This window comes from Atractosteus spatula, chromosome 1, assembly GCF_055471065.1.
Source record: "Atractosteus spatula isolate fAtrSpa1 chromosome 1, fAtrSpa1.hap1, whole genome shotgun sequence".
Taxonomy (NCBI): Eukaryota; Metazoa; Chordata; class Actinopteri; order Semionotiformes; family Lepisosteidae; genus Atractosteus; species Atractosteus spatula.
This window is the reverse complement of record NC_142706.1, coordinates 72,591,067-72,615,397: the sequence shown is the minus strand read 5'-3', so window position 1 is coordinate 72,615,397 and position 24,331 is coordinate 72,591,067. Positions and strand designations below refer to the sequence as shown.

Here is a 24,331-nt window from a genome sequence, read left to right as displayed (position 1 = left end):
AGAGAAGAGAGGAAACACAACGTTTCGGTTTCACCCATGGAGCCTACACACCCTAAAAAAGGCTCCCCAGCCGAAACGCTGTTTCCTTTCTTCTCTTTCCAGCATGGAATAAACCTTTACATGTTCCTTATGTGAAAATTGTACATTTCTATAATGTGTAGACTAAAATCACAGACACTATTCTAAATGAGGTCTTACTAGTACAAAGACGTTGCTGCTCTGTAATCCAGAGAAAAGAAGCCAGGTACATTCCAGGGCTTGAGAGAATGTCCTGCACATTGTTGCAAGTATTCAGAATCCTCAAAGGCACTGAAAGGGTCAATCCAGCAGACACCTTCGGAGCGAATAGTGAAACACAAGTGGAATCAATCCTGGAAGTGCATTTAAAAACCAAGAACATGAGGCACTTCTTAACAGAAAGGGTTGTGGGAGTGTGGAGGAGGCTGTCCAGCCACGTTGTTGAAGCCCATAATTACTAACTAGTGAATGGGCTAGATCTGTCGACTGGCCTCCTCTTGTTTCTACAGTAACCATTCTTCTGTTGTCGTGTCTATAGCTGCGGGTGACTGATGCAAGGGTTAAAAGAACATCGAATTTGCAAAAAGCCAGCTAGAATGCTATTAGGTTGAATTATGAGAATACGATTCCCAATAAAGAGCTTTAAGCAATGCATTTTCAGCAGGCGTCTTCTGTTTATTGCTTACAAGAGGTGGTTTGTTTCCTGGCAGCTGTCCCCGTGGTGAGTCTGGGTGCCGTGAGGCTCTCCGTCCTGGCGGGGGCGCTACGTGGCCCCTCTCAGCGAAGGGGGCAGGCGGGGGGCCGCGGGGCCTGGCTCTGCCAGCTGCACCTGCCTCTCCAGACTGCGCTCCAGCTCGCGCCAGTGCTGCTCCTCCTGCGACTGCTGCCCTCGGGAGACACAGAGCAGAGAAGCTGGCAGGACACGCCACCCCAAAGCCCAAGCCCGCCCAGCGGCCTGGACACCCACCAGAGGGCACAAGTGGGAACTACACACGCACTTACAAATGGAAGAACATTATTTCATTTGGAACATTTCGGAAGTGCTTTTAAAACTGAGAACAGGAGGCACTCTTTTCCATCTATCAGTCACGTGTTTTGCGTAAAGTAAAATCCATCTGTGACGATCCTTCACACCCCTTGTTTAATAACTTCCAGTTACTCCCATCAGAACGCAGATACCGACTCCCCAGCTCCAAAACCAGCAGCCAGCAGCCAGATCACTCTGCAACTCACAACTAGCAACCCCCTGAAGCCCAGCAGGTGTGAGCCTGGTCAGTACCTGGATGGGAGACCTCCTGGGAAAAACTAAGGTTGCTGCTGGAAGAGGTGTTAGTGGGGCCAGGAGGGGGTGCTCACCCTGCGGTCCATGTGGGTCCAAATGCCCCAGTATAGTGACAGGGACACTATACTGTAAATAGGCGCCGTCCTTCGGATGAGACGTAAAACCAAGGTCCTGACTCTCTGTGGTCATTAAAAATCCCAGGGCATCTCTCGAAAAGAGTAGGGGTGTAACCCTGGTGTCCTGGCCAAATTTCCCATTGGCCCTTACCAATCATGGCCTCCTAATAATTCCCACTCTGAACTGGCTTCATTACTCTGCTCTCCTCCCCACTGATAGCTGATGTGTGGGGAGCGTTCTGGTGCACTATGGCTGCCGTCGCATCATCCAGGTGGGGCTGCACACTGGTGGTGGTGGAGGGAAGTCGCCATGACCTGTAAAGCACTTTGAGTAGAGTGTCCAGAAAAGTGCTATATAAGTGTAAGCTATTATAATTATTAAAACCAACAGATTCAAGTTCTCATTCAAACCTCTAGCCGTATCATTACTTAACACAATATACATACTTAGCACTTTCTATGTAAGTATGTATATTGTTGTTCATGTCTGTTTTTTTTCTTCTGTCCATCTTTACACCAACACTGCTGCTGTAAAACAACTTGCCCCCCACCCGGGGATAATAAAGACTTTCTCTCTCTCAAACACTGTGTGTCTTGATGTTCTAGCGTCGTCTGTGACCTTTCTTGACACTTACTTTTTATCAGGTTAAAGCAACATTAGCCACAAGGTGGTAGCATTGTATAGAACTTTCTTCTTTTTTTCAGCATGGAATAAACCTATTACTTGTTCCTTTGTATAGAACATGCATGTTTCCTCAAGCCTGCATTTTACTGTTAACTATTCTGGGTAAGTAATACTGAGGAGCATATAAAACCTTCAAGGAAGTACAAGATGCAAGCCAGCCAGGACTTCACAGGTAATGTTTTGAGATTTGGTCCATTAGTGAACGAGAGCGAATGTGGAACACCACATTGCAGTTGCACTCTTGAGCAAGGTACTTTACTCAAATTGTTACTGTAAAATCTGCAGCTGTATAAATAGGAAAAAATGTATGTTGCTTTGGATAAAAGTGTCAGCAAAGTAAATTGGTAATTAATACAGTAGGGACTTGACATTCGCAAGGGTTCAGTTCAAAGAACCGTTGCCAATAACCAAATTCACAACCAATCCACCCGATACAAGATAAGATAAGAACACTTTATTAGCCATATACAATTTCTTGTATTAGGAATTTGTCTTTTCGCATACCCCAGCTTGCTCTCCATGAAACACACAGACAGAGAGAGAAGCTTGGGGTCAGAGCACAGGGTCAGCCATTTATACAGCACCCCTGGAGCAGTTGGGATTAAGGGCCTTGCTCAGGGGCCCAACTGAGTAGGATTCCTCTGCCGGCCGCAGGATATGAACCAGCAACCTTCCAGCCACAGGCACAGATCCTTAGCCACAGAGCCACCGCACCGCCCCAAAAAATATTCTGATGCACTACAAGCATGTACTACAATATATAGTATGTATATCTATAGACATAAGTAACCATCTCTTATATGATAATTTGAATACTAATGCATTGACTTTAAAATAATTAAAATAACTTTGATCAACTAAAACAAAAGACAGTAATCACAAAATTCTAGTACTTAGATAATGTAAACGACATGAATCCATCCTCTGCATCAAGTGGATGCCTGCACTTTAACTCTCTGTAATGAAACAGGAATAGGAGTGTGAGTGAGCCAGTAAAATCTCCAGCCTGCCATTCCCCACACTGCAGACACAGAATCAGGAGTTTTAGTTACAATCCAACAGCAAGACCATGCTGAGATGTGGATGCTGGGTGGTGGGTACTTGGGCAGGGGGCAAGGGGCAGGGGGCAGGGAGAGGATCAATGGCTAGACTCGTTTCACAATCTGGTCTGTTGCACTGAGGATTTGAAAGTTGCGTTAAACAACCTTCAACTTGGTTTTATCCTGCTCTGCTCGCCATGAATCGCAAATAAGCAAATGCTAAATTCTCAGATGTTGAGACCCTGCTGTAGTAAAATCAGTGATGCACATACAAAGTCAGCAGGAGTGAAATATAAGTATAGTGCTCATAAGATACACTGGGTTCTTAGACTTTGGGCAAGAGCTGAGACAGTTAACCACTGCTTTTTCTATTTTTTAAAAAAGGTTTCCATCATCATGTATATTAACATTAAAGAGTTCTCCATCGTGTTCAATGTCCAATGTCTGGTGTGTTTGTGTTTTGTGTTTCCAGAGTCATGAGTAGTCAGTTTCTGTGACTTTGCTATGGTTCTGCAGCTGTTCAGTAAGACAATTGCACACAAACGAATGGGTTGGACTTGCATACTGAACACCAATTCTGAAACTGTAGACTTACAGCCTCTAAATGAAAATTGAAAAGTTAAGGGAGCTAACATTTTTAGGTAAAAGTCAACAAATTAATGACTGTAAGTAATAACTGGTGGCTTTAAAGTACTTGCAGGAGTGTTAAGCAAAAGACTGTGGTAGAACAAACATTTGAATCAAATTTGAGCAATTCTATTTGTGATCCATTTAAAAGTCTGTTGAGCACACAAGCTGTTATGAGTTTGTAATGTTTTCTGTCAATGACCACCTGACACAAGGAGGGGGTGTGGGGTTGTGGTTTACATCTCCATTGCTAACTGATCTGCCTGCTTATTTAGACTTTCATTTAACTTCTTCAGTCAGTCCTGAATGTTAAAAATACCCAAGTTAAGGGGGTACTCTTTCCAACAACTTCAGCACACTGAACTCTATGTAGCCTCTTCTCAGATTCTTTACTTCTGCCTAAAAAGCTCTTACTTTTTGATCAAAAGATGATGAACAGACAAGTATGAATGACCCTGAATCAGACACGCCTCCTGATACTGTGTAGGAGGTCCACAGTATCAGACACTTCCCAATGAGAACGACACTGTATCAGACACGCCCATAGTGGGAGTATCACTGTATCAGACACGCCCACAGCGGGAGTGTCACTGTATCAGACACGCCCACAGTGGGAGTGTCACTGTATCGGACATGCCCACAGTGGGAGTGCCATAGTATCAGACACGCCCACCGTGGGAGTGCCATTGTATCGGACATGCCCACAGTGGGAGTGCCATAGTATCAGACACGCCCACAGCGGGGGTGTCCCTATATTAGACACACTCACCACAGGAGTTACACTGAGTTAGATAAATTTTAATATAATAAATATAAATTTAAGTGCTGCAAGCAAATTCACTAATCAGTCCGAAATAGAAAACCGAAATCAATTAGTCTGTGATTAAGAATTTGGCTGGAGAGTGCAGGCCCCAGGGCCTGGTGTGTGGGTTACCTTTTTCACGCTCCAGGCCTTGAGAGAACGCGCTGTGCTCTTCTCCGCCTTCATCTTCAGGCTCTCACTCTGCCTCTGTCGCTGCTGGCGCTTCTCCTCCAGCTTCCGCTGCAGCTCAGCCACGCGCTCGTCCTGCATAGCTCGGGCTCTCAGGGCTGGAGCTCTGGCCTTCTTTTCCTCCTGCCTGTCCCACCGAGCGATCAGAGAAGAAAGAGTTCTGCACTCACAAATAACGCTATTTTCAGGGACCTGCAGCGCAGGCCATGAAAGATTCACAAGGGTCAGGAGAAATATTTTCTGGACAGGAAGATATAATTCAGTAACTGTGTTAAAAAAAAATCAGCCCCATGTGAAAGTCAAGCTACCAGTCTTCTAAAGTGAAAACTGGTTGTTTCATCATTTCCACACTTAACAAGCAATAGCGAACAGGTACAACACTCCTACAGTTCTAATAAATGTCTTTCCGCTTTCTAAAGATGTGCTCCCTCATATCACATTAAAAGCATTGCAAGACTCCCACAGAACAGGTCGGAAAACCTCTACATGTTTTTAACAGTGAACCAAAACTTTTTTTCTGTGCCTCTTTATTTTGTAAGAGTGGTGTTCAAAAGCTCTCTGTTTCGCTCTGCAATGACCTTTTTGGTTGTAGTTACAATAACTGTATAAAATTGGAAATTCCTTCCTGCTGCACAAGGGGTGGTGTTACGAAGCAACAGCAAGATCAAGGGTGACTCCCCGCATGCAGGAAAGCAGCACCAAACCAATCCGAGAGGCTAGAGAAATAAAGCACGAGTGGAACGCATTGCCAGTGAGGAAAAGGAAGGGCTGAGGCGTGCTGCGTGGAGCGCGGGGCTGCCCCTGGGACCTCACCTGAGGGCCGCGGCTCTCCCCAGCACGGCTCTGTGCAGGGCGATGTGGTCCAGCTGCTCCAGGAGGAGCTGCTCCCTGACCTGCTTCTCCTCCAGGATCCGGTCCCGGCGCTCCTCCTGCTCCCTGCGTGCGGCCTCCTTCAGCAGGGCCAGCCTCTCGCGCAGCTCCACCACTGACATCTCCCCCAGGAGAGCGTGGCCCCCCGCCTGCTCCCCCCCGCGCAAAGACACACATGAGAGATGCGCACGGCACATACAGCTTCCTGTCTGGGTTTGGTCCCTAACTCCGTGACGAGAATTCACCCAGCTGTGGGGAGTAGGAGAGATTCCCAACAGCTGGCAGGAAAACCACTACTAGCCCATTTTTTTCTAGAAATATTTTCGGATTCCCTCTTCTGAGAACAAATAAAACCTGAGGAAAAACAGCGGGAAGGCGGATTATTTCGAGAATACGGGAAGAGGAGAGGTCTGCTGTGGGTCGGTTCAGTGTGTGTGTCCTCATTAATTCATTAACAAGCAGTGCATTTCCAGTTACTTGGGCTTTTAGAGTAACTGGAAATGCACTGCTTGTGTAATACTGATATTAATGTTTCAATGATGATATATTTTACCTCTTGCTATTTATGAATCAGACCCTTGTTTTCTCTTGGCAGTCAGGGCTCTATTCATTCATAAGTGTTTTCCTCTAATGCAATAGGAGCACTTAAGACCTATTTAATTATTTCTGGATTTAATGCACCCATGAAAGTTAAAAACTAGTCACAAACAAATCAATTGTATCCTGAAGCTCTGAATTACACAAGTACTGTCTTTTGTGTTTAAGAAAACTGTTCTGAGGTTATCCAGAAAAGAAATAATTACTGTTACTGAAAATAAGTTGCAATAATAAAACATTTTTTTTTCCTCAACTCAACTTTAAAACAAATGTTGATCAAACCCCCCTATGAATACAGAAGCCGTGGGTCTGCCGAGACGGCCCTGATGGATCGGAGCGGTTTTGGCTCACCTCAGTCAGGTCCACGAATCTGTGCCGGATCACTGGCACGGACTCCAGGGCGCGGATCTGGCGGATCAGCTCAAACTTCCTGCTGAGCTCGGCCTGGGCATCCTCCAGGGCCTGGCGCAGCAGCTCCCTGCTCTGTTCCGACACCTCCTGCACTGAGACACACGTCCGCAACACATTACCCCCTCCCTTCCATGACAGCACCCCGGGAGAGGAGAAGAGCACTGTCCAAGATCGCAGTCTTCTTCCGGGATGCTGTCTCAAGACAGTCTGAAGCAGGGTCAGGAGCCCAAGACAAATCCAAGCAAGAAATACAAAGGTAGGAAGTGGAGCTGAGGATCAGAGCAAACTCTATGCCAATGTGAGAGCGGATCTTAAGCAGCCTGCACCACCTGAGACAGATGTGGTCGTAAATCGCCCACAGGTTGACAAGCTTCCTGTCTGAACTCGTAACCATGGTAACCAAATCTGACTGACTGGGGAGTGGAGGTGTGGCTGTGGCTACAGTGGTAATGGCAACTTGCTCTGCAGTGCTCCCGTGGGGGAGAGCATGACAACTGTAACAATAATTCCTTACACTTATATAGTGCTTTTATGGAGACGCCACTCAAAGTGCTTCAATGGTGATAGAGGCTCCCCTCCACCACTCCCCTCCAGCCCCACCTGGATGATGCGACAGCAGCCCATGCTGTGCTCACAGTACACTCACCACACAGCAGCTATCAGTGGGGAGGAGAACAGGGCGATGAAGCCAATTCATAGATGGGGATTATTAGGAGGCCATGAATGGTAAAGGCCAGGGGGAAATTTGACCAGGACACCAGGGTTAAACCCCATCCCTTTCAGAGAAACGACCTGGGATTTTTAATGATCACAGAGAGTCAGGACCTCAGTTTTACGTCTCATCCGAAGGCAGGTCCCCTGTCTACAGTATAGAGTCCCATTACTACACTGAGGCATTTGGAGCCACACAGACCGCAGGGTGAGCGCCCCCTTGGTTGGTCCCACTAATATCTCTTCCAGCAGCAACCTGTGCTTTCTGAGCTACTGGCCAGACTCACACCTGCTGAGCTTCAGAGTGGGTTGCCAGTTGTGGGTTGTAACCGCATGCTGGATTTCTGCTGTTACTGGCAGTATTACAAGGATCCCCGCATCACTGGACCACACCACAGCAACCATGGGTGAAGCAATACTGTACACTCTTCTACCCGACATTGTAAAATAATGCCTGCTGGGAATACTGCTGGTCCGGCAGAAAAATAATTGCACACCAACATCATAAGATTATAAAAAACGTAGAAATGAAATGACAGTCAGAAACAGATGTCCATTCATTTTTGGTTTTATCTGTAAGACATGCACATTCATGTACAGGACACAGGAGTGCTGCCAAGTGAGAATCTGAGAATCTTTGATGTGCTGCCTTCTTTGAAAGAGCTACTGAATTTGACAGTTTAACGCTGCGAGTGAGACACGCTGTGTCTGGGATACAGACTGACAGGCTGCGTTAAAAACCTCCACAGAGCATGTCTGATTTTAAAGGCTTTATTGGTGCTAATGTTAAGTAATCCCATTTCACCTTTTCTGATTCTTCCTGGAAACAAGCTCAGAGCGGAGAACAAGCCGCCCAGAACTGTTTGCAGCAGAGCTCTCTATGCGTCTGCAGAGCCTGCCTGGGAGAAATACAAGGACTAATGGAAATGGGCTGGGCCTGTGCCCATCGAGGACACTGCCCCCATCGCAGAACCCATTGGAAACAATGGCCTCCTCTAAATGACAGAAACAGGAACGAATCAATCAACCAAGCAAGTCAAGCCATTGTCCTCAGGAACACTGACAGGGATTCATGCAGAGGTCTGCGGCATCCAGCAAATTAATAATAATTGATAATCCTTATACTTATACAGCGCTCTTCTGGACACTCCACTCAAAGCGCTGTACAGGTCATGGGGACTCTCTTCATCCACCACCTAGGTGCAGCCCCACCTGGATGATGTGACGGCAGCCCATACTGTGCTCACAGTACACTCACCACACAGCAGCTCTCAGTGGGGAGCAGAACATGATGATGAAGCCACTTCATAGATGGGAGTTATTAGGAGGTTATTAGGATTGGTAAAGGCCCAGGAGAAATTTGGCCAGGACACCACCCAAATTTGTTCTTTGCTGTTTGGAAGTCCTGTGGTCACGTCAAAATACATGATTACTTTTTATAAACTGTGTACATAAAATTACATAATTTTCTTGAATCAGCCAGCATTCTGTATTAGTTTGTGTATGTTTGATGTTTCTGCAGGTCAGGGCGGTGCTGTTACCTATGCGCTGTTTGTACTCCTTCAGCTTGGCCTTGGCCTCCTTGCTGTTCTTGTGTCCCTCCGCCACCAGCTCCACCAGCTCCTTCATCCCCTTCTCCTCCTCCAGGCGCAGCTCGGCGTAGCGGCGCATCATCTCGGCGGTCTGAGGGAGCAAAGTGCAACCTAGAGGGGTCAGCGAGGCCTGGAGCAGCCAGGATCACTAGCCAGCAGAGGCACCAGAGCTGGGCATGGGCACCTCGTCAGTCAGGGTGAGCCCCGTCTTTGATCCCGCATGTCCACCTTCCCTTGTCTTGAGAAAGACAGGCATTCTCAGTGCTATCTGGAGAGATGATTAAATATAATTTTGTCTTCATCTTGTTTTCTGAAGGATTCACGCTCGTTCCCTATAGCAAGGACTATGGCACTGCCGTGGCACTGCAGACTCAAAGAGGAACGCCCAGAATGTGGGCTTCTCCCCTGGAAGAGTTCCTGGACCCTTTCAGCAATACAGAACAGTCAAAATGACTTGAAGGACAAGCCAGTACCACCTGAACACCCATCTCATCCTCAGCTTCCTGCAACACAGATGTGACTCAACTGGTGACCGGAGCTACAGTATATCACAAGTAAGAGAATATGTTTTGAGAGAACACTGTGTGGATCCTCTGTCAACTTTGCAGTAGGTGATTCTACTGCTGCTCTCTTTGGGATTTCTGAAAGCACAAAACAAAATCTCATTTCAATTACAAACTGGAAACCTTTCTGCTTTTCTTTGGGCAGAGGTGCGGCTGCTGAAGACAGTCTCTCACCTGTGCAGGTGGGAAAGGGTGCAGGGAAAGCTGTGTGGTCTTAAGACTGAACGAGCACAGCCACACAATCGTTCCACATGGCTGCCCAAATGACCAGGAGGACGAGGGTGACAAGAGCAAAGGCCAAGCAGTGTCTTCACTCACACTCTAGTTAGGGTCTACTTATTTATGTTAGTTTCCAATACATTTCAAGATATACATTAAAAATCTGTAGTGCAGGGTTTCATAAAAGTTAACACTCTTTTTACATGTAAATATTTCAGATGGTTTTTTTAACAAACTTTGTTGTTATCAAGAATAAAAAAAGTACTTTTAAATTTTATTTTTTGTTCCGAAAGAAGAGCATTCACTATAATTTCAAAGTCAACAGAAGAGGTTAGGGAGGGTAGAAGAATATTGCAGTTATTGTCAGTGAATTGTAATTCCTGCAATTTACTGCAATTTTGAGACAATGATAGGAGATTCCATTTCAGTCCAAAGAGCTCTGAAAATGGCGAGCTGATGTCTTCTAAAGTAACAAGAGCAGGACTACATCAGAAACTTTAAAAAAGATTCCTCCATGTACAGATTTTTCTTATTAAATTTCCTGAATGAGGGAAAAAAGAACCTTACTTTATATCAGCAGCGTAATTTCTTTTCATTATAGCTCATCTGGTTCCTTTGTAAGAGAGTGTGGGTCTATAAATCCCCACTAGTTCATCAGTTCTGTAGAAACCCCTCCTATTTACATGTGAGAAATGTTTGCTACCTACTCCTTTTTTGAAATTTTCACTTTTAGCAGAAAAGCAAAATCCGAAACGGTTTAGAGAGCTGGTACTTGTAGACTGCATTGATATGGACTGCTCGGGTTTTCTGTGTGTGAGTCCTTGAATAATTATAATAATAAATGTTATTTTATATAGCGCCTTTAAAGGTGGCTTCTCAAAGCGCTTTACTGAATGACAACAACAATAAATAAAAAGAATACACAAGATTAAAACACAATTACAATATACAGAGGAGACCGTGGATGGTGGTACTAAGAAAAGCAGAGGGGTGAAGAGTGGAACCAGTTCAGCAAAGGCTCTTCTAAAGAAGAAGGTTTTGAGCCTGGATTTGAAGGAGTTTAGAGAAGGTGCCTCTCTGATATCCTTGGGCATACAGTTCTGCGTCAGCTTTAAGATCACACTTGGTGACGCACTTAAACTCCGCCTCTTGGGCCTTGTCCCAAAAGTCACCCTGAGCCCTAAGCCCTTCCTCCACGACCGCACTTCTGTGACGTAAGGCAGGTGTGCAAGCACACGGGGGTGCACTGTTCCTGGAGTGAGCCATCTCTCCTTGGTTAGGAGCCAAGGTCTAAATAAGCTCAGCCTGGCAATACCACTCTCTCTGTTTATTCAAAGCTTTGTACTATTAAATACTTCATCTTTCCATGATCAAAATACACCGTAGGTAAATGAATATCGAAATGGGGTAGTCAGTTAAAGAAATAATAGCTTTATGTCAACACTTCTTACCTAGAATACATGAGTACATACGAATATAAAGCAGCCTAATGAAATTGTTTTTTTTTACATGAAATATTGTGAGTTTAAAAACGGAAAAAAGTCCGATTTTACTAACAAGTGGATATTTTCTCCTCCGTGGCATCGCCGCCACGTCGCGAGGAACCAGGGGCAGTGCCCTTCCGCGGAGTCCGCTCACGAGAAGGGGCGCCCGCAGGGCCCGGGCCCGCGGTGCGGCTGCGTACCTCCTCCTTCTTGAGCTGTGCCTTCCGCTGGTTCTCCTGCAGGAGGCGGTGGCGCGCCAGCACGGCCTCCTCGTGGCTGAGCTGGCCCTCCAGGCGCCGCCGCTCCACGTCCGCCAGCTGGCGCTGCAGGTCCTGCTCCCGCATCGCGCGCTGCCACTGCAGGAACCGCGAGGGCTCGCCCGCGCCTCCCGCCAGCCGCTCCACCCTGCGCGCACGGAGAGGAGAGGCACCCAGACCACGTGTCAGAGGTGTCCGAGAAGCCCCACCCGCTCCTCTCCCGAACCCGACCCGGAGACCAGCTCCTCTCCCCGGGCTGGTGTCACGGACGCCACCTTGGTGTAGGTCTTGGTGTAGTGTCCTTTATTTGCTTTTCATTACAAGCAAATTGATGAGCGTCATGTAAACACCCGATGTTTGACTGGTTTGAGCAGAGTATGATCTGGTTTTAAATCCTGTGTCCATTTCAGAGCAGCACCTAATGAACCCTAATAGCTTCAGAGCACACAGGACATCATCTTAACTAGTTCTTCAGGAATATGGATTATATTTTCTTAATCGATTAGGATTATTTGGTTCATTTTAAAGGTAAGCTTTTCCATAGCTGTCATTAATAATCTGTCGCTAAATATTTCAGAAATTACTTGCTTTTTATTCCGTTTGCTTGTGTGAATGGTAAAGTGACACTGATGGCATGTGGGCCAGTTTCCAGTGGATTCATCACAGCACACGAATCTACTCACGCATCAGGAAAGGTTTATGCAAAACTGAATGAAATATTGCGAATATTGGTTTATACAGACACCTTGTGCAGATTCACCGCTGCTACCTGTGATACCAGCAAGAGTCTGGGGACAGTTCCAGGTGTTTAATTCTCTCTTTCAAACCAGTCGGAAACTGGAATCAGACCCTCGATACTGTTTCTTTCTGACCGTGGTTTTGGATAAAGGGGTCTCTGAGTCACGACTCTGGAAATGACTCTCACAACTCATCCGTCAGGCTGGCCTACCTGCGCAGCTCCTCCTCCACTCTGCGGCTGTACAGGGCACCTTCTCTGAGGATGGCTGTGGTGTTCAGTTTGATGGGCGCGCTGTCCGACTGCTCGACAGACAACAGACACATGCATCACTCACTGCTGGCCACCAGACACCCTCCTCACAGCCCAGCTCTCAGGCCAGTCGGGACTCTAGTCCATCACAAGCCTGACAGCATGAGACATGGGCAAAAGACTAGGGAGAGATGTCAAGGAAATGGATTAGGTCAATTACAGCAGGAAACAGATTGCTCAGGTGGGATAAAAAACAGATGGCACAACAGCCTTGGAGGACTGGAGTTTAACACCTGTGAGCCAGGAGACAATTTAAACTGCACTCCGTCACACTCTAAAAACCACAACAGCTCACCTAAGTTATACATCTTCATGTATGAGAAGAAAAACAGACCTACAGCACAGGACCTGTGGCAATATATGGGAGTTGTGAAGCACACTGCTACAACTGCTGGCCACCAGCGCTGTTTATAGAGAAGCTCCAGATTTCTGGCCCATTAATACACTGAAATAGGGAGATACAAAGAGCTCTGTACCCTAGCCTTGGAAAATATTCAAGCAGAGGAAATGATGCCGAACCTCACACCTACTCCCAGATGAACCCCAACCGTCAGAGAAGCAAGGTTTAGTAATTAAATTTAAAGCGCATCTCTGTGTTCAATAGCCCTGAGAGCGTGAGTCATTAAATTCATGCAAAGTGATTTTTTTCCTTTTTCTTAAAGACTTACATACTTGCTAAAGTATTGTAGCACATTTAACAGCTCAACAAAGGTAACGGTGCAAAACCTTCAACAATGCCACAGCACATGCAGCTGCAGTGGAGTATCTCGTGTATTTGCCTTCTTTATTCTTGAAAATTAAATTGGAGAGGGCACTTCGGTACCTGGGTAGAGAGCCCCATCCATCTCAGAAGGCAAACGAGACCTCCGTCACAGGCATGGCGGAGCTGGCGAGAGGATGTATGAGCACTTCTTACACACTTACCTTTTACAGAGATCAAGCACATGCTGAAAAGCAGTTCACAGCTCTGGTAGAAGAACCGGCTGTCCTTAGAGAAGCCCCAGTTCTGCACTTCAATCCCCTGTTAGTGAACTGCTGACCCATGAAAGGTGGGCCGTTGAGGGGGTGATTGTGAATTCCAGGGCAGGCTGAAACGCCCGCAATACCCAGCTTTAAAGAAAGGCCAGTGACGCTTTCCTTAGATCCCTGAAAATGTCACCAGCCTGGTTGAGCTCAAATCCCTTTTACTTTCTTGTGATCATGCTGTTCTCCTAGATCAGTGCCGGGAGTGCAGTGATGAATCCAAATGGGAGATAAAAGGAGAATAGATGCATAATAAAAGGAAGGCATAATAAAATGAGAAACGAAGCGTTTGCTGAGGATCAGGAGGCTCGGTGAGAGGGACAGTCACGATGACAGCAGGCTCCGGGTCACTGGTCATCAGAACACTTCAGTGAAGTGTACAGGAAGGGGAGAGGGGTCAGTGAGACAGACAGCAGCCCACAGACAGGGCTGTATAAAATACATACATACTGTATAAAAGGCTCCAAGGCTGACAACTGTCAAATTGCAGCTTGAATTAAAGACCCGAAGACAGAAAAGGGACCTGGCAGCCATCTTTTGTAGTACCATGCAGGTGGCCCAGAGCAGGACCTCATGAAGTAGACATCAGTTAATATAATGAGAAAAAGAGCAAAGCACATGAATGATCTCGACGCGGCCGTTATAAATGTGGTCTTGTGCTGTGTGCGCAGAAACAGAAACTACAGTACACAAGCCACTGAGCATGTCACCCAGCTGACCTCAGGCTTTCCAGCAGGGACAAGGGATTTAAAGGATCGCCACCAGACAGAAATGATCTTAAAAACAGACAGACGAAATAGAGTTGGGATTTCAGCTCCTTCTAAACAGCAGGCCATACAAAGATCATCAGGTTTGGGACCCCTAGTTAAGGCTGCAAGAGGCTCTGTAATGTGGAGACTGTCCAGGCACTTGATTTTAAGATTCTCGTCTGAACCACAACAATGACTAAAGACCATCTCAGGGCAGCCTGAAGCAGAACAGTGAGGGAAGTACCACCTGTATCCCAGAGAGAATCCAGAGTCAGGAAGACATGGGGACGAGGAGGGGAAGGAAGGGGAAAGAGAGGATACACCACCTTGAGCAGCTCCAGATTCCCAGCAGCTGGCAGGAGGATGGCAGTAGTCCTGTCCCAGCACAGGGAAGACAGGGACAAGCGGGTGATACAGGGCCCTGCCTTACTGAAATAAGCAACCAGGGCACCTATTTTGCAAGGGGCATGGAAAAACAGCGCTGAAGGAAATCAGGTTCTCCTGTGCAGCTCTGACAGCAGTTATCCAGCATCCATTCATATTGAGTGGACCTGATGAACTTTGAAATTCATTCATTTCTTTACTGTTTAACTTTGCAGATGTACTACTTTAACTGGAACCAGTGCACCAGTGCCGTACGTGTACTCAACACAGTCAATCAGTGCCTCTTTTAAAGTCCCCTTAATAAAGACAAAGTATTCCACTTGAAGTCTATAAAATTGGTCTCAATGTGTTTATGGGGTATATGGAGGATTTAGATAATTAGTGTTTCAGAGAGGAGAGAACAGACAGCACTAACATGTATATCTTTACTGTCTCTGTAAAATCTGAGAGCAAGACTACGGTAATTATAACTGAACTTTTCTTCACACTTTTATAGTGTATTGCCTGAATTTTGTGCCTAATGACAATAGCTGAATCTGATACAACACCGTTGTCCTCAACTCAGCTCCTCAGCCCGTTCCATAAAATATCCTTGCTGTATTGTATGGAAACGGCTGGTGAAATGTTGGTCTGGACAGATTTTTTAACATTACCAATGTAACGCTACAGGGTTCAGGTGGGCACCCTCGCCTGCCGCCTGCACAGGTCGGCCCCCCACCGTCGGGGACTCGAACCTGGGCCTCCGGCGTCACTCAACAGGGACCCAGCCTGTTGAGCTAAAGAGAGATCTCCCCTCAGCCCAGCGGCTGTGGTCCTGCTATTACAGGGAAGGGTGGTGACGTCACCGCTCTGGTAAGCCGGCTTTCACACTCAATGGTGGCCGTAGGCGTTACACCAGCATGTTTTCACATATGCCTTCTCAGTGTCAGAACCATACATGACATGAATTACAAAGAAACTATTCTGGGACAAAAGGTTACATGTAAACGTGTTATTAATTATCAGTTAATAATAAATAATTAATAATATTCTGTCACAGGGTCTCACTATTTTCAGTTAAATGAAAATGTAGTTGCTGAAGAAGTTTGAAGTGGGTTGACTTTTGGATTACAGTATACTGCATATCGACTGTGTGGAGACAGGTATATAACAGAGCATGGGACAGGGGTTTTGTACAGATTTCATTGGGGAAGCATTCAAGAGACCTTACCCCAGATATTTACCCAGATATTAGTAATTATACTAAAATATACTAATTATACTAAAATATAATTTTAGTAAATTTATATTTATGTCACCTAATGGCTCATTTCTACAATTTGTAATTATTATTATTATTTAGATGATTCCTGTATCGATTCAAAACCCAGAATTGCGCAATACTTAATACTGCAATGCTTAATACTTAATACTTAAGAGTGCAATATTTAATGGGTGCACTTCTTTGAAAGGGAATCGGTTAATCTGATAATCCGACAGAGTGCAGTTACCAGAGCAAGAACACAAAGTGCAGAAATGAGTGCCACGCTGAGATGCATGAGGCTGTAAAGGTACAGGCCGCAGCAAGTGAAGAAAAGCAATCACAGTCACTGAAATGACTGCAATGGAGCGATGACTCATAGCTAAAGGCTAAAGGCAGAGTCTAAACAGCTGCGTCTGGGGAAGGTGGATGGAAATGGTGAAGGTCTGACACTTCAAGGTTTCTGCATCCACCCCGGGGCTGCCAAGGAGGTGAAGGAGGCAGAAACCAAACACAATATTCTAAGTGAGGTCTCACTAGTATGTTGTAAAGCTTGAGCATAACTTCCCTGGATTTAAATTCCACACTTTCTGCTCTATACCAAATCATTGCATGTTTTTGAGGACATTAAGGAATCTACATAAATACCCAGACTCCTGTCATGTGTATCTTTCTGCAGCTCTGAATCACCCATATGATCTGTACAGTGAGCGTTCCTACTATCAGTGTGGATGACTCTGCACTTATAGATGTATCTGTAGAACGTCATGTTTGGCACAGACTTCTTTCTATCATCTGCAATTTTTGCTATCTATAACACAATCTAAACTGTAATTCTAGATCACAAAGAGGAATAGGCCCAAAATGGATCCCTGTGGCACACCACTGCTTACACCTGTCCAATTATAAGTTGTCACCCTGAAGGAGATGCTATATTTCAGATTGTTTGGATTCTTTTGGATTTTACAGACAATAATGTTGAGTGTTTGAGTCTAGCCTGGATTTATAGTACAATAGGTCTTAATGTGTTTGTTGATGTCAATATTGTTCAACTCTGTGACCTTGCTTTTGTAACACACTTAACTCAGACTTTGCTATTTAACACTGATCAAATGACATGATGTAATTCTTTTAGGCTTAAAGGTTGTTAATAATTAACTGGAGTAAGTGAATAAGTAAATAACAAACATCAGAGTTAATCAATGAAAAAATACCAAACAAAAACGAGTGCCATGCATCAAAGTTTCATTAGTCATTAGTCAGCTATAATGATCTATAAGTCAACAAAGCTCTTCATACAGTAAACAAATTTAAAAGTGGTTGAAACTTGTACAATGTTAGAATGAAACAAGGGGGTGGTCTTAAATGAGTGGGCAAACAAGCTGTGAGTGGCTTGTCTGCAGCAATATCGCTGGTCGTGTAAAATGGACACAAGGGGCAGAAGAAAGAGCCGCTGGACAATGTACATCAGAGCTGTAAATATGGAAAGAGTTTCTGAGGAGCACTGCTCTGGTGCTTGTTAAACAGATTACTGCTTTTGTAATTTTCTGTGTAAAGGCAATGTAATATTTCAATATTTCCTTGTTGAAGGAACTTTTCAGAAAGAGCAACCCCTTCTCGTCGTGCTCACTCCCACTGGTGCCTCGAGAACCAGCTAGCATGGCCATGGCAGCTGGCCACACTCCTTCTCTCCCGGCTGTGCCGGGTGCCATGGCCATGGAATCAGACAGGAAGCTAGATTGGGCTGTGCACTATTGCTATCTCGCCCGTCTCAGGTGAATCAGGCTATTTAAAGGTTTCTCTGACAGTGATCTGAGCTCTGAGTTTCTCCAGTGTCAAGTTCCTATGATTCCTAACTCACACTTCGCTTGGATTCCTGACACTGACTTGCCTTGACCCCCTTGCCTCTTAGGCTCCTCTGTATTACTGGGCTTGGACCCTGCTGCGCTTGACCTCGGTTTCTGCTTTCCCCCCTTCGCTCTGCTCTTGGCTACGGACTCAGCTTGCCTGTCTTAACCTCGGATGTGAATTCTCCCTGTACTTTGCCATCGTGCCTTCCTGGATCTGACCCTTGCCTCACTGGACCACGGCCCCGGACTGTGGTGTGACTGCTCCCGTTGTTTGCCTGCCTGTTCCCACGTCTGCGTGTTTACTGCACACACCCCGCTGCTCCCCGCCTGCGCACGGGTTCACCTTACGCTCTCGGCTGCTGCTTGCTCCACCTCCAACAGCGGACATTACACTTCTAAGTATTAATTGTCGTTCATGTGAGGGAAGGGTCTAGACCTACAGGAGTGAGCACTCCCCACACTGTTCTTCATATACTGAGAGGGAGATGCATTCCTGCTCTTTCTCACAGCTCTGCACGCTGCTGCATGCCATTGATCCAGGAAGAGTACAAACTGTTCCCTGCCTGTAGCAGTAGAGTAGTAGAGGAGTTTATTGCCATATGTACATGTACATTGGAATTCTTATTCGCACTGATCTCCATGGACATCGACATAGTACAGCAGACGACACCACACACTGTAGACCGTACATTACAAACATAATAAATAATAACAACAGCAACGATAGGACAACAGCAGGATAGAACAATAGGGACTACTTTCATACCAGAGACCAGCACAGCGCTGCCAGGTGTTTGTCCAGTTCCAGAAATGAATTCAAGCTTTATTATCCCCTAGGGGGAATTTGTTGTGAAGTGTGTATTATCTGATATAACAATATAACAAAAACAAACATCACCAACAAAGAGTTCAGGGCCCATAATATTTCAGGAAATAAAAGCATAGTTAGTGAGAGTGAGACTGCCTTGGGGCACAGAGGTGTCTCCTTACTGGGAGTAGTGCCGATTCCCATTGGAGGGGATCCTGTCACGGATGACAGAAGGACGAACCGTGGAGTGGCAGGAGAGCGAGAAGACCCTATGTGTAGCGGCGAGACGGGGGTTAGCCCGGGCTCCGCTGTTCAGGGAATGCCGTATAGAAACCTATGCCATCAGGCAGCGGACGTGGGGCGACCTGGTGCTAGGCGGGTTTCAGAACATCCGAACGTCAATGCTGAGCAAAGGCAACCAAGAGGTTTACCTTATTGACTTTGTTCATTATCTAGATCTGATCGCAGGTCTGGCGAAATATTTCTTATTAAAGAGAAAGATTGTTTCCTTCCTCTGCCTCGCTGAGAGTGCGTGTTGTTCTGATCTCGCCCGATCTCAACGACAGCCCGATCTCAACGACAGGGTGATGGGCGCGAGGAGAAGACACGTGGGAAGGACAAAGAGAAATCCGTCTGCAGGGCGACACATCTCGAGCAAAGCAGCTCTGCCTCTGCTCTGGAGGTCAACATTAAGTGGGGATTTCTAAGGCTAAGAGAAAGGAACAGCAGTCCAGCCCACGTACAGCAAATGAATAAAGCGAACTCCAATTCATCTGAGCCTGACACAGAAAGAATGACAAAAAAACACATTCTTGTCCTCTTCAATGCTATACATTGCCAGAGCATTCCTTTCATCCCCGAGCTAAGACCTAGCTTTCAGAGTGAAAAAAGAAAATTTATATTGCATCACACGCACAACATCCCGACATCGTCCTTCTACTTCGCCATGAACAGATCTCAGACAATGACCGTGTGAGGCTTTCTCTCTCAGAGCTCTGCCCGGCGTGAGGGGCTGGGAGTGCAGCAGAAAGCCTTGTTCTTTATAACCGTGCCGCGCCTGAGTAAGCATGACTAACAGGAAAATAATGCAGTTCGAAAGGGAAGAGGGAGTTGCGCATGTAACAGCAGTGCGTAGAGAAGCAGAGAGCAAAGCTGTGCCGTTAAGTCCACCAAAGGACCAGAACAGCACTACAATTTGTATTTGTGGTCATGTGATTAATACCTATAAATAAATACAATGTAATAGACATTTTATTGGGCAATTCCTTGCATACTTTTGATCACATTAGAAAAAAACATACGTTGTGTTCTGCCCCGTGATTTGAATTGAAGTATTGCAGCACCTTCACTTTAAGTAAATTTTATAATGTAATATAAAAGTCCATATTTGGTTGTATGGCCAAACTCTTTGTCTAATCACTTGAGATGCTTTGCTGCAGCCACTTTTGAGTTCTTGCCTGGTTGGGGTGTAATGACTTCAATTTGTTCTACAGCTGCTCATTTACTGTAGATTTAAATCTGTAAATTGACTTGGCCAGTGTAAGAAGTTTCATCTTTTTCTCCTGTCTTGACTTATGTTTTGGGTCTTGCTGCATGGTGAAGCACTGTCCGTTAAGTATGGGAGCATTTTCTTCGACATAAGCAAACAAAATGTTTTTGTAAAGTTCAGAATTAATTCTGCTGCTGCCATCATTTCTTATGTCAAGTGAGCCAGTTTCAGATATAGCTTTGCACGGCTTAATAACCTCCTTGTATTAATCTCATGACTGTAAGCTTATTTTTCTCTTGTCAGTTCTTAACTTTGCTCTTCCAATATTTTGGGGGGTGAACAGTGCCCCTTATATGTCCTGGAAGGAATAAAAGATAACTTTTTACCTTGTAAAATGCTGGTGTTCCAGAGGAATAGTGTGCATCAAATTTGAGCTTTGCCTCCGTTTCCTTTACAATTTGTGAGATCACTTGCTGCAAGACAAGTACAGTATCATTAGATGAAACAATAGCATGACCAACGAGGATTAGAGTACTTGCAGGTTGTAATGAGCATGGAGAAATTTTCTTCTGCATGGCTGTCAGTGACCAAAATAGCAGCAAAATATTATGCATTCTGAGCCCAAACAATAGAAGAATTGTTTGCAAAAATGACTTTTTAAGTACTCTAGTTAAATTCACTGAACTCATTAATTAATTATTAATTAATTATAATGTGTTGATGTACCAACATAGTAATGTCTTTTTCCTATTTTTTTAAATTTTAGTAAAGGCATTGTATAGTTCTTGATAACTTAGAGATTTTACTATTTTAGGTTTCTAATAACCATGAGATACTGCTTGTATTTTATTACGATGTTTAGTTGACTGCTGACTACTTAGTTTGACTGCTGTCAAAGACCTGCCTTCATAGTATGTCATATGCTACTACTAAAATACTTGACATGAAACATGACAAACATAAAACAAACAATGCACGCATAGCTGTCATTTAATCTTAAATTGCCTTGTAAATGTAAATTAGACCAACAGGAATTCAATTAATTATAACTGGATCTTCTTTCTGCTTAAACCATAATAGTCATCTCATGTGCATTTTAAATGTGAACATCGATTCTCATCAACTCCAAATGACTTGAAAATAATAAATAATAAGGAACGTACCTTGGAGCGCTCTGACTTCTCTGCATTTGCACATTTGAACTGGCGGCTGTTCGCTTCTAGCAAGGCTGTCTGGAGAGCAATACACAGTGCAGATGTATATATGAATCTCCTTTGTGCATGACTGATAAGCGGCTAGGCTCTAAACCCGCTAATTTAATTTATAAACCAACATTAATACACTTTACACAGCAGATGGACTTAAATCTAAACTGTCTCATACAGCTTTCTTGTACCCTGGGGCACTGTCATAAACACATAACAACAGTCACAAACTAGTGGAGGCCACTCAGCCCATCGAAAATGTTTGGTTGCAAGTGGCTAATTTATTTAAAGCGTGCATGCAACTGTCTACTCGAAAAAGAAGCACATTGGCAACATGGCTGGGTAGTTTGTTCCAGAAACGTGCATATGTCAGAATATTTTACTCAGGAGGAATCTTTCTCAGTGTTCCCTCGGCGCTTCACCTAAAGTATTTCAACAGACAGCAAGGGCCGTGACGGACGAGGAACCGCCTGTCATTTTTCAGCTGGGAAGTAAATCACAAAGTCAGAAGGAATGTTGGGAAATACAGCTGAAAAAGAAGAATTAAATCCACAGGAAGTTTTTACAGTGCACCTCCATTAAGGTACCGGGTACAATTTTGATCACCACTTTACAAAACCTGAACATCTGTTAAATTCAGTTGCAGTTGCTGAATGCACTCTCTTCGCTGCAACTCCCCCTGAAAAATAAATTGTCACTACTATCAGTTTAAGCATGTATGTACTGCCCTGTAGTATGGAGTGAGCTTCTTGCCATGCTGCTGAACTGGGGGTATCAGCATGTATGGCATGGTGGTGGGGAATTAGCTCAAATGGTAGAGCACTTGCTTAGCATGCGAGAGGTAGCGGGATCGATGCCCGCATTCTCCAAGGCGCTTTTTAGGGCGGAGTGGTGGCTCTGTGGCTAAGGATCTGTGTCTGTGGCTGGAAGGTTGCTGGTTCAAATCCTGCAGCCGGCAGAGGAATCCTACTCCGTTGGGCCCCTGAGCAAGGCCCTAAACCCCAACTGCTCCAGGGGTGCTGTACAATGGCAGACCCTGTGCTCTGACCTCAAGCTTCTCTCCCTGTCTGTGTGTCTGTGTCTAATGGAGAGCAACACACAAAGTGAAAAGATGAATTCCTAATGCAAGAAATTGTATAGGGCTAATAAAGCAACATTATTATGATTATGGGCATGAATACAGGCTCATTTCCTTAACGCACTGTAATTGTGCTTGAGTCACGTTACACTTAAAGCACACGTGCTTGCTCATACTTCCATCGTACTCAGAATTGATTACTCCGGCATCTTTTGTTTCTCCCCCCCCCCCCCCCCGTGGCAAGGTTAATGAGTGGCTGCATGAATGATTAATTTGCCCATTGTAACCCCCACAGTGAAAGAGCAGCTGCAGCCTTTGTCACAGAGCAGGGCTCTGAGAGCAGATCCTGCTCACTGCTGGTCAACCAGTAGCAGGTCACAAAAAACAAACAAACAGACTCAACCCAAGTTGATTGTACATTAAAAAGTAACATTGTATTCTCCGGCAAGACTCTGTTTAGAACAAAAAATCCAGCTGAAGGATTTGGGGGCAGCAGTGGAGGACTGTGAGGTGAGCCACTGCTGGGATTGGTACCCTTAATAAATAATAATAATAATAATAATAATAATAATAATAATTGCTTACACTTATATAGCACTTTTCTGGACACTCCACTCAAAGCGCTTTACAGGTCATGGGGACTCCCCTCCACCACCACCACCTGGATGATGCGACAGCAGCCACAGTGCGCCAGAACACTCCCCACACACCAGCTCTCAGTGGGGAGGAGAGCAGAGTAATGAAGCCAGTTCATAGATGGGGATTATTAGGAGGCCATGATTGGTAAAGGCCAATTTGTCCAGGACTCCGGGGTTACACCCCTACTCTTTTCGAGAAATGCCCTGGGATTTTTAAGGACCACAGATTTTTAGACCTCGGTTTTACGTCTCATCCGAAGGATGGCTCCTTTTTACAGTATAGTGTCCCCGTCACTATACTGGGGCATTAGGACCCACACAGATCGCAGTGTGAGCGTCCCCTACTGGCCCCACTAACACCTCTTCCATCAGAAACCTTAGTTTTTCCCAGGAGTCTCCCATACAGGTACTGACCAGGCTCACATCTTCCTAGCTTTAGCTTTGTAGAAGATACTGCATCCATATTGCCCCAGTATTAACAAATTGCTCCCAGATGTACAAATGGATACAAATATAAGTTGCTTTGGATACAAGTGATAATTTATCCATCCATTTCCTTACTGCTTTATCCAATTCAGGGACGCAGAGGAGCCAGAGCCTATCCCCGCAAGCAACAGACACAAGGCAGGTTACACCCTGGAAGGGACGCCAGTCCATCACAATAATTTGAGCAGCTGTAGCTGTTTATTAGTGGTCTAATAAAAATGTCATTTTGGACTGAGGTATACAAAGTGCTGAAAGTGACCAGAAAAAATCAGTCCAATCCCCTGCTTCACGCTTAAGACAGAAGCCAGGAAAACTCAGACCACAAATTAAAGTTCAATTTAGGTGGCAAAAGAAAGGCTTCCTGGTTGTGTCTCACCGTCTAATGACTGTTGCCTGCTTTGTGTTTGTTCTGCTGTTAAAATTTGGATCCAGCTCCCTAATTGAAGGCAGGAGCTGGATACCCATGGACTGGAAACACTGGGGGGAGTAGGTTTCTCGTATGGCCCAACCATTGTCAGACCTTATAACGCAACGCACAGTGAGGAAATTCAGCCCAGGCACTGCAGGGAATCTTTGGGCTGGAAAAACAGAAGTAGACTGGCAGATGGATTTCAAAAATGGCAGAGGAAATAAGGAGAAGATGATGACAACACCCAGGAACAATTCTGTTGTGATTTTTGCAGCCCGCCACCCCTCCTCCCCACTCCCTCACCTCTGCCATCTGTCGGTTTCTTATTTTCTCTTCCTCCAGGGACTGTATCTCTCTGGGAGGCCGGTAGGTACTGGAAGGGATCTGGAACAGAAGGCCGTGCAGGTCTCATGAGGAGGTAAAACACCCCACACTGGATGACAGAACACTTGGTAGCTCTT

At 45.3% G+C, this 24,331-nt stretch overlaps 1 protein-coding gene across 2 annotated transcripts; it reads right to left on the bottom strand.

Annotated features, from left to right (window-relative positions):
- Positions 1-672: 672 nt before the first annotated feature.
- LOC148841760 (cilia- and flagella-associated protein 99-like) lies at positions 673-24,248 on the bottom strand. 2 transcript variants are annotated; one of them, XM_088918615.1, is made up of 10 exons: positions 24,174-24,248; positions 21,218-21,286; positions 20,441-20,527; positions 12,413-12,501; positions 11,407-11,611; positions 8,890-9,031; positions 6,578-6,729; positions 5,573-5,778; positions 4,703-4,886; positions 673-1,741 (listed from the first exon to the last, which is right to left on the bottom strand). In XM_088918615.1, the coding sequence occupies exons 1-10, from the start codon at positions 24,180-24,182 to the stop codon at positions 1,664-1,666; spliced, it is 1,221 nt and encodes a 406-aa protein (XP_088774741.1). In that variant the 5' UTR covers positions 24,183-24,248; the 3' UTR covers positions 673-1,663. The 2 variants fall into 2 exon arrangements, with proteins under 2 accessions (XP_088774741.1, XP_088774732.1); XM_088918606.1 differs by having other exon boundaries at positions 673-901.
- Positions 24,249-24,331: the final 83 nt, after the last annotated feature.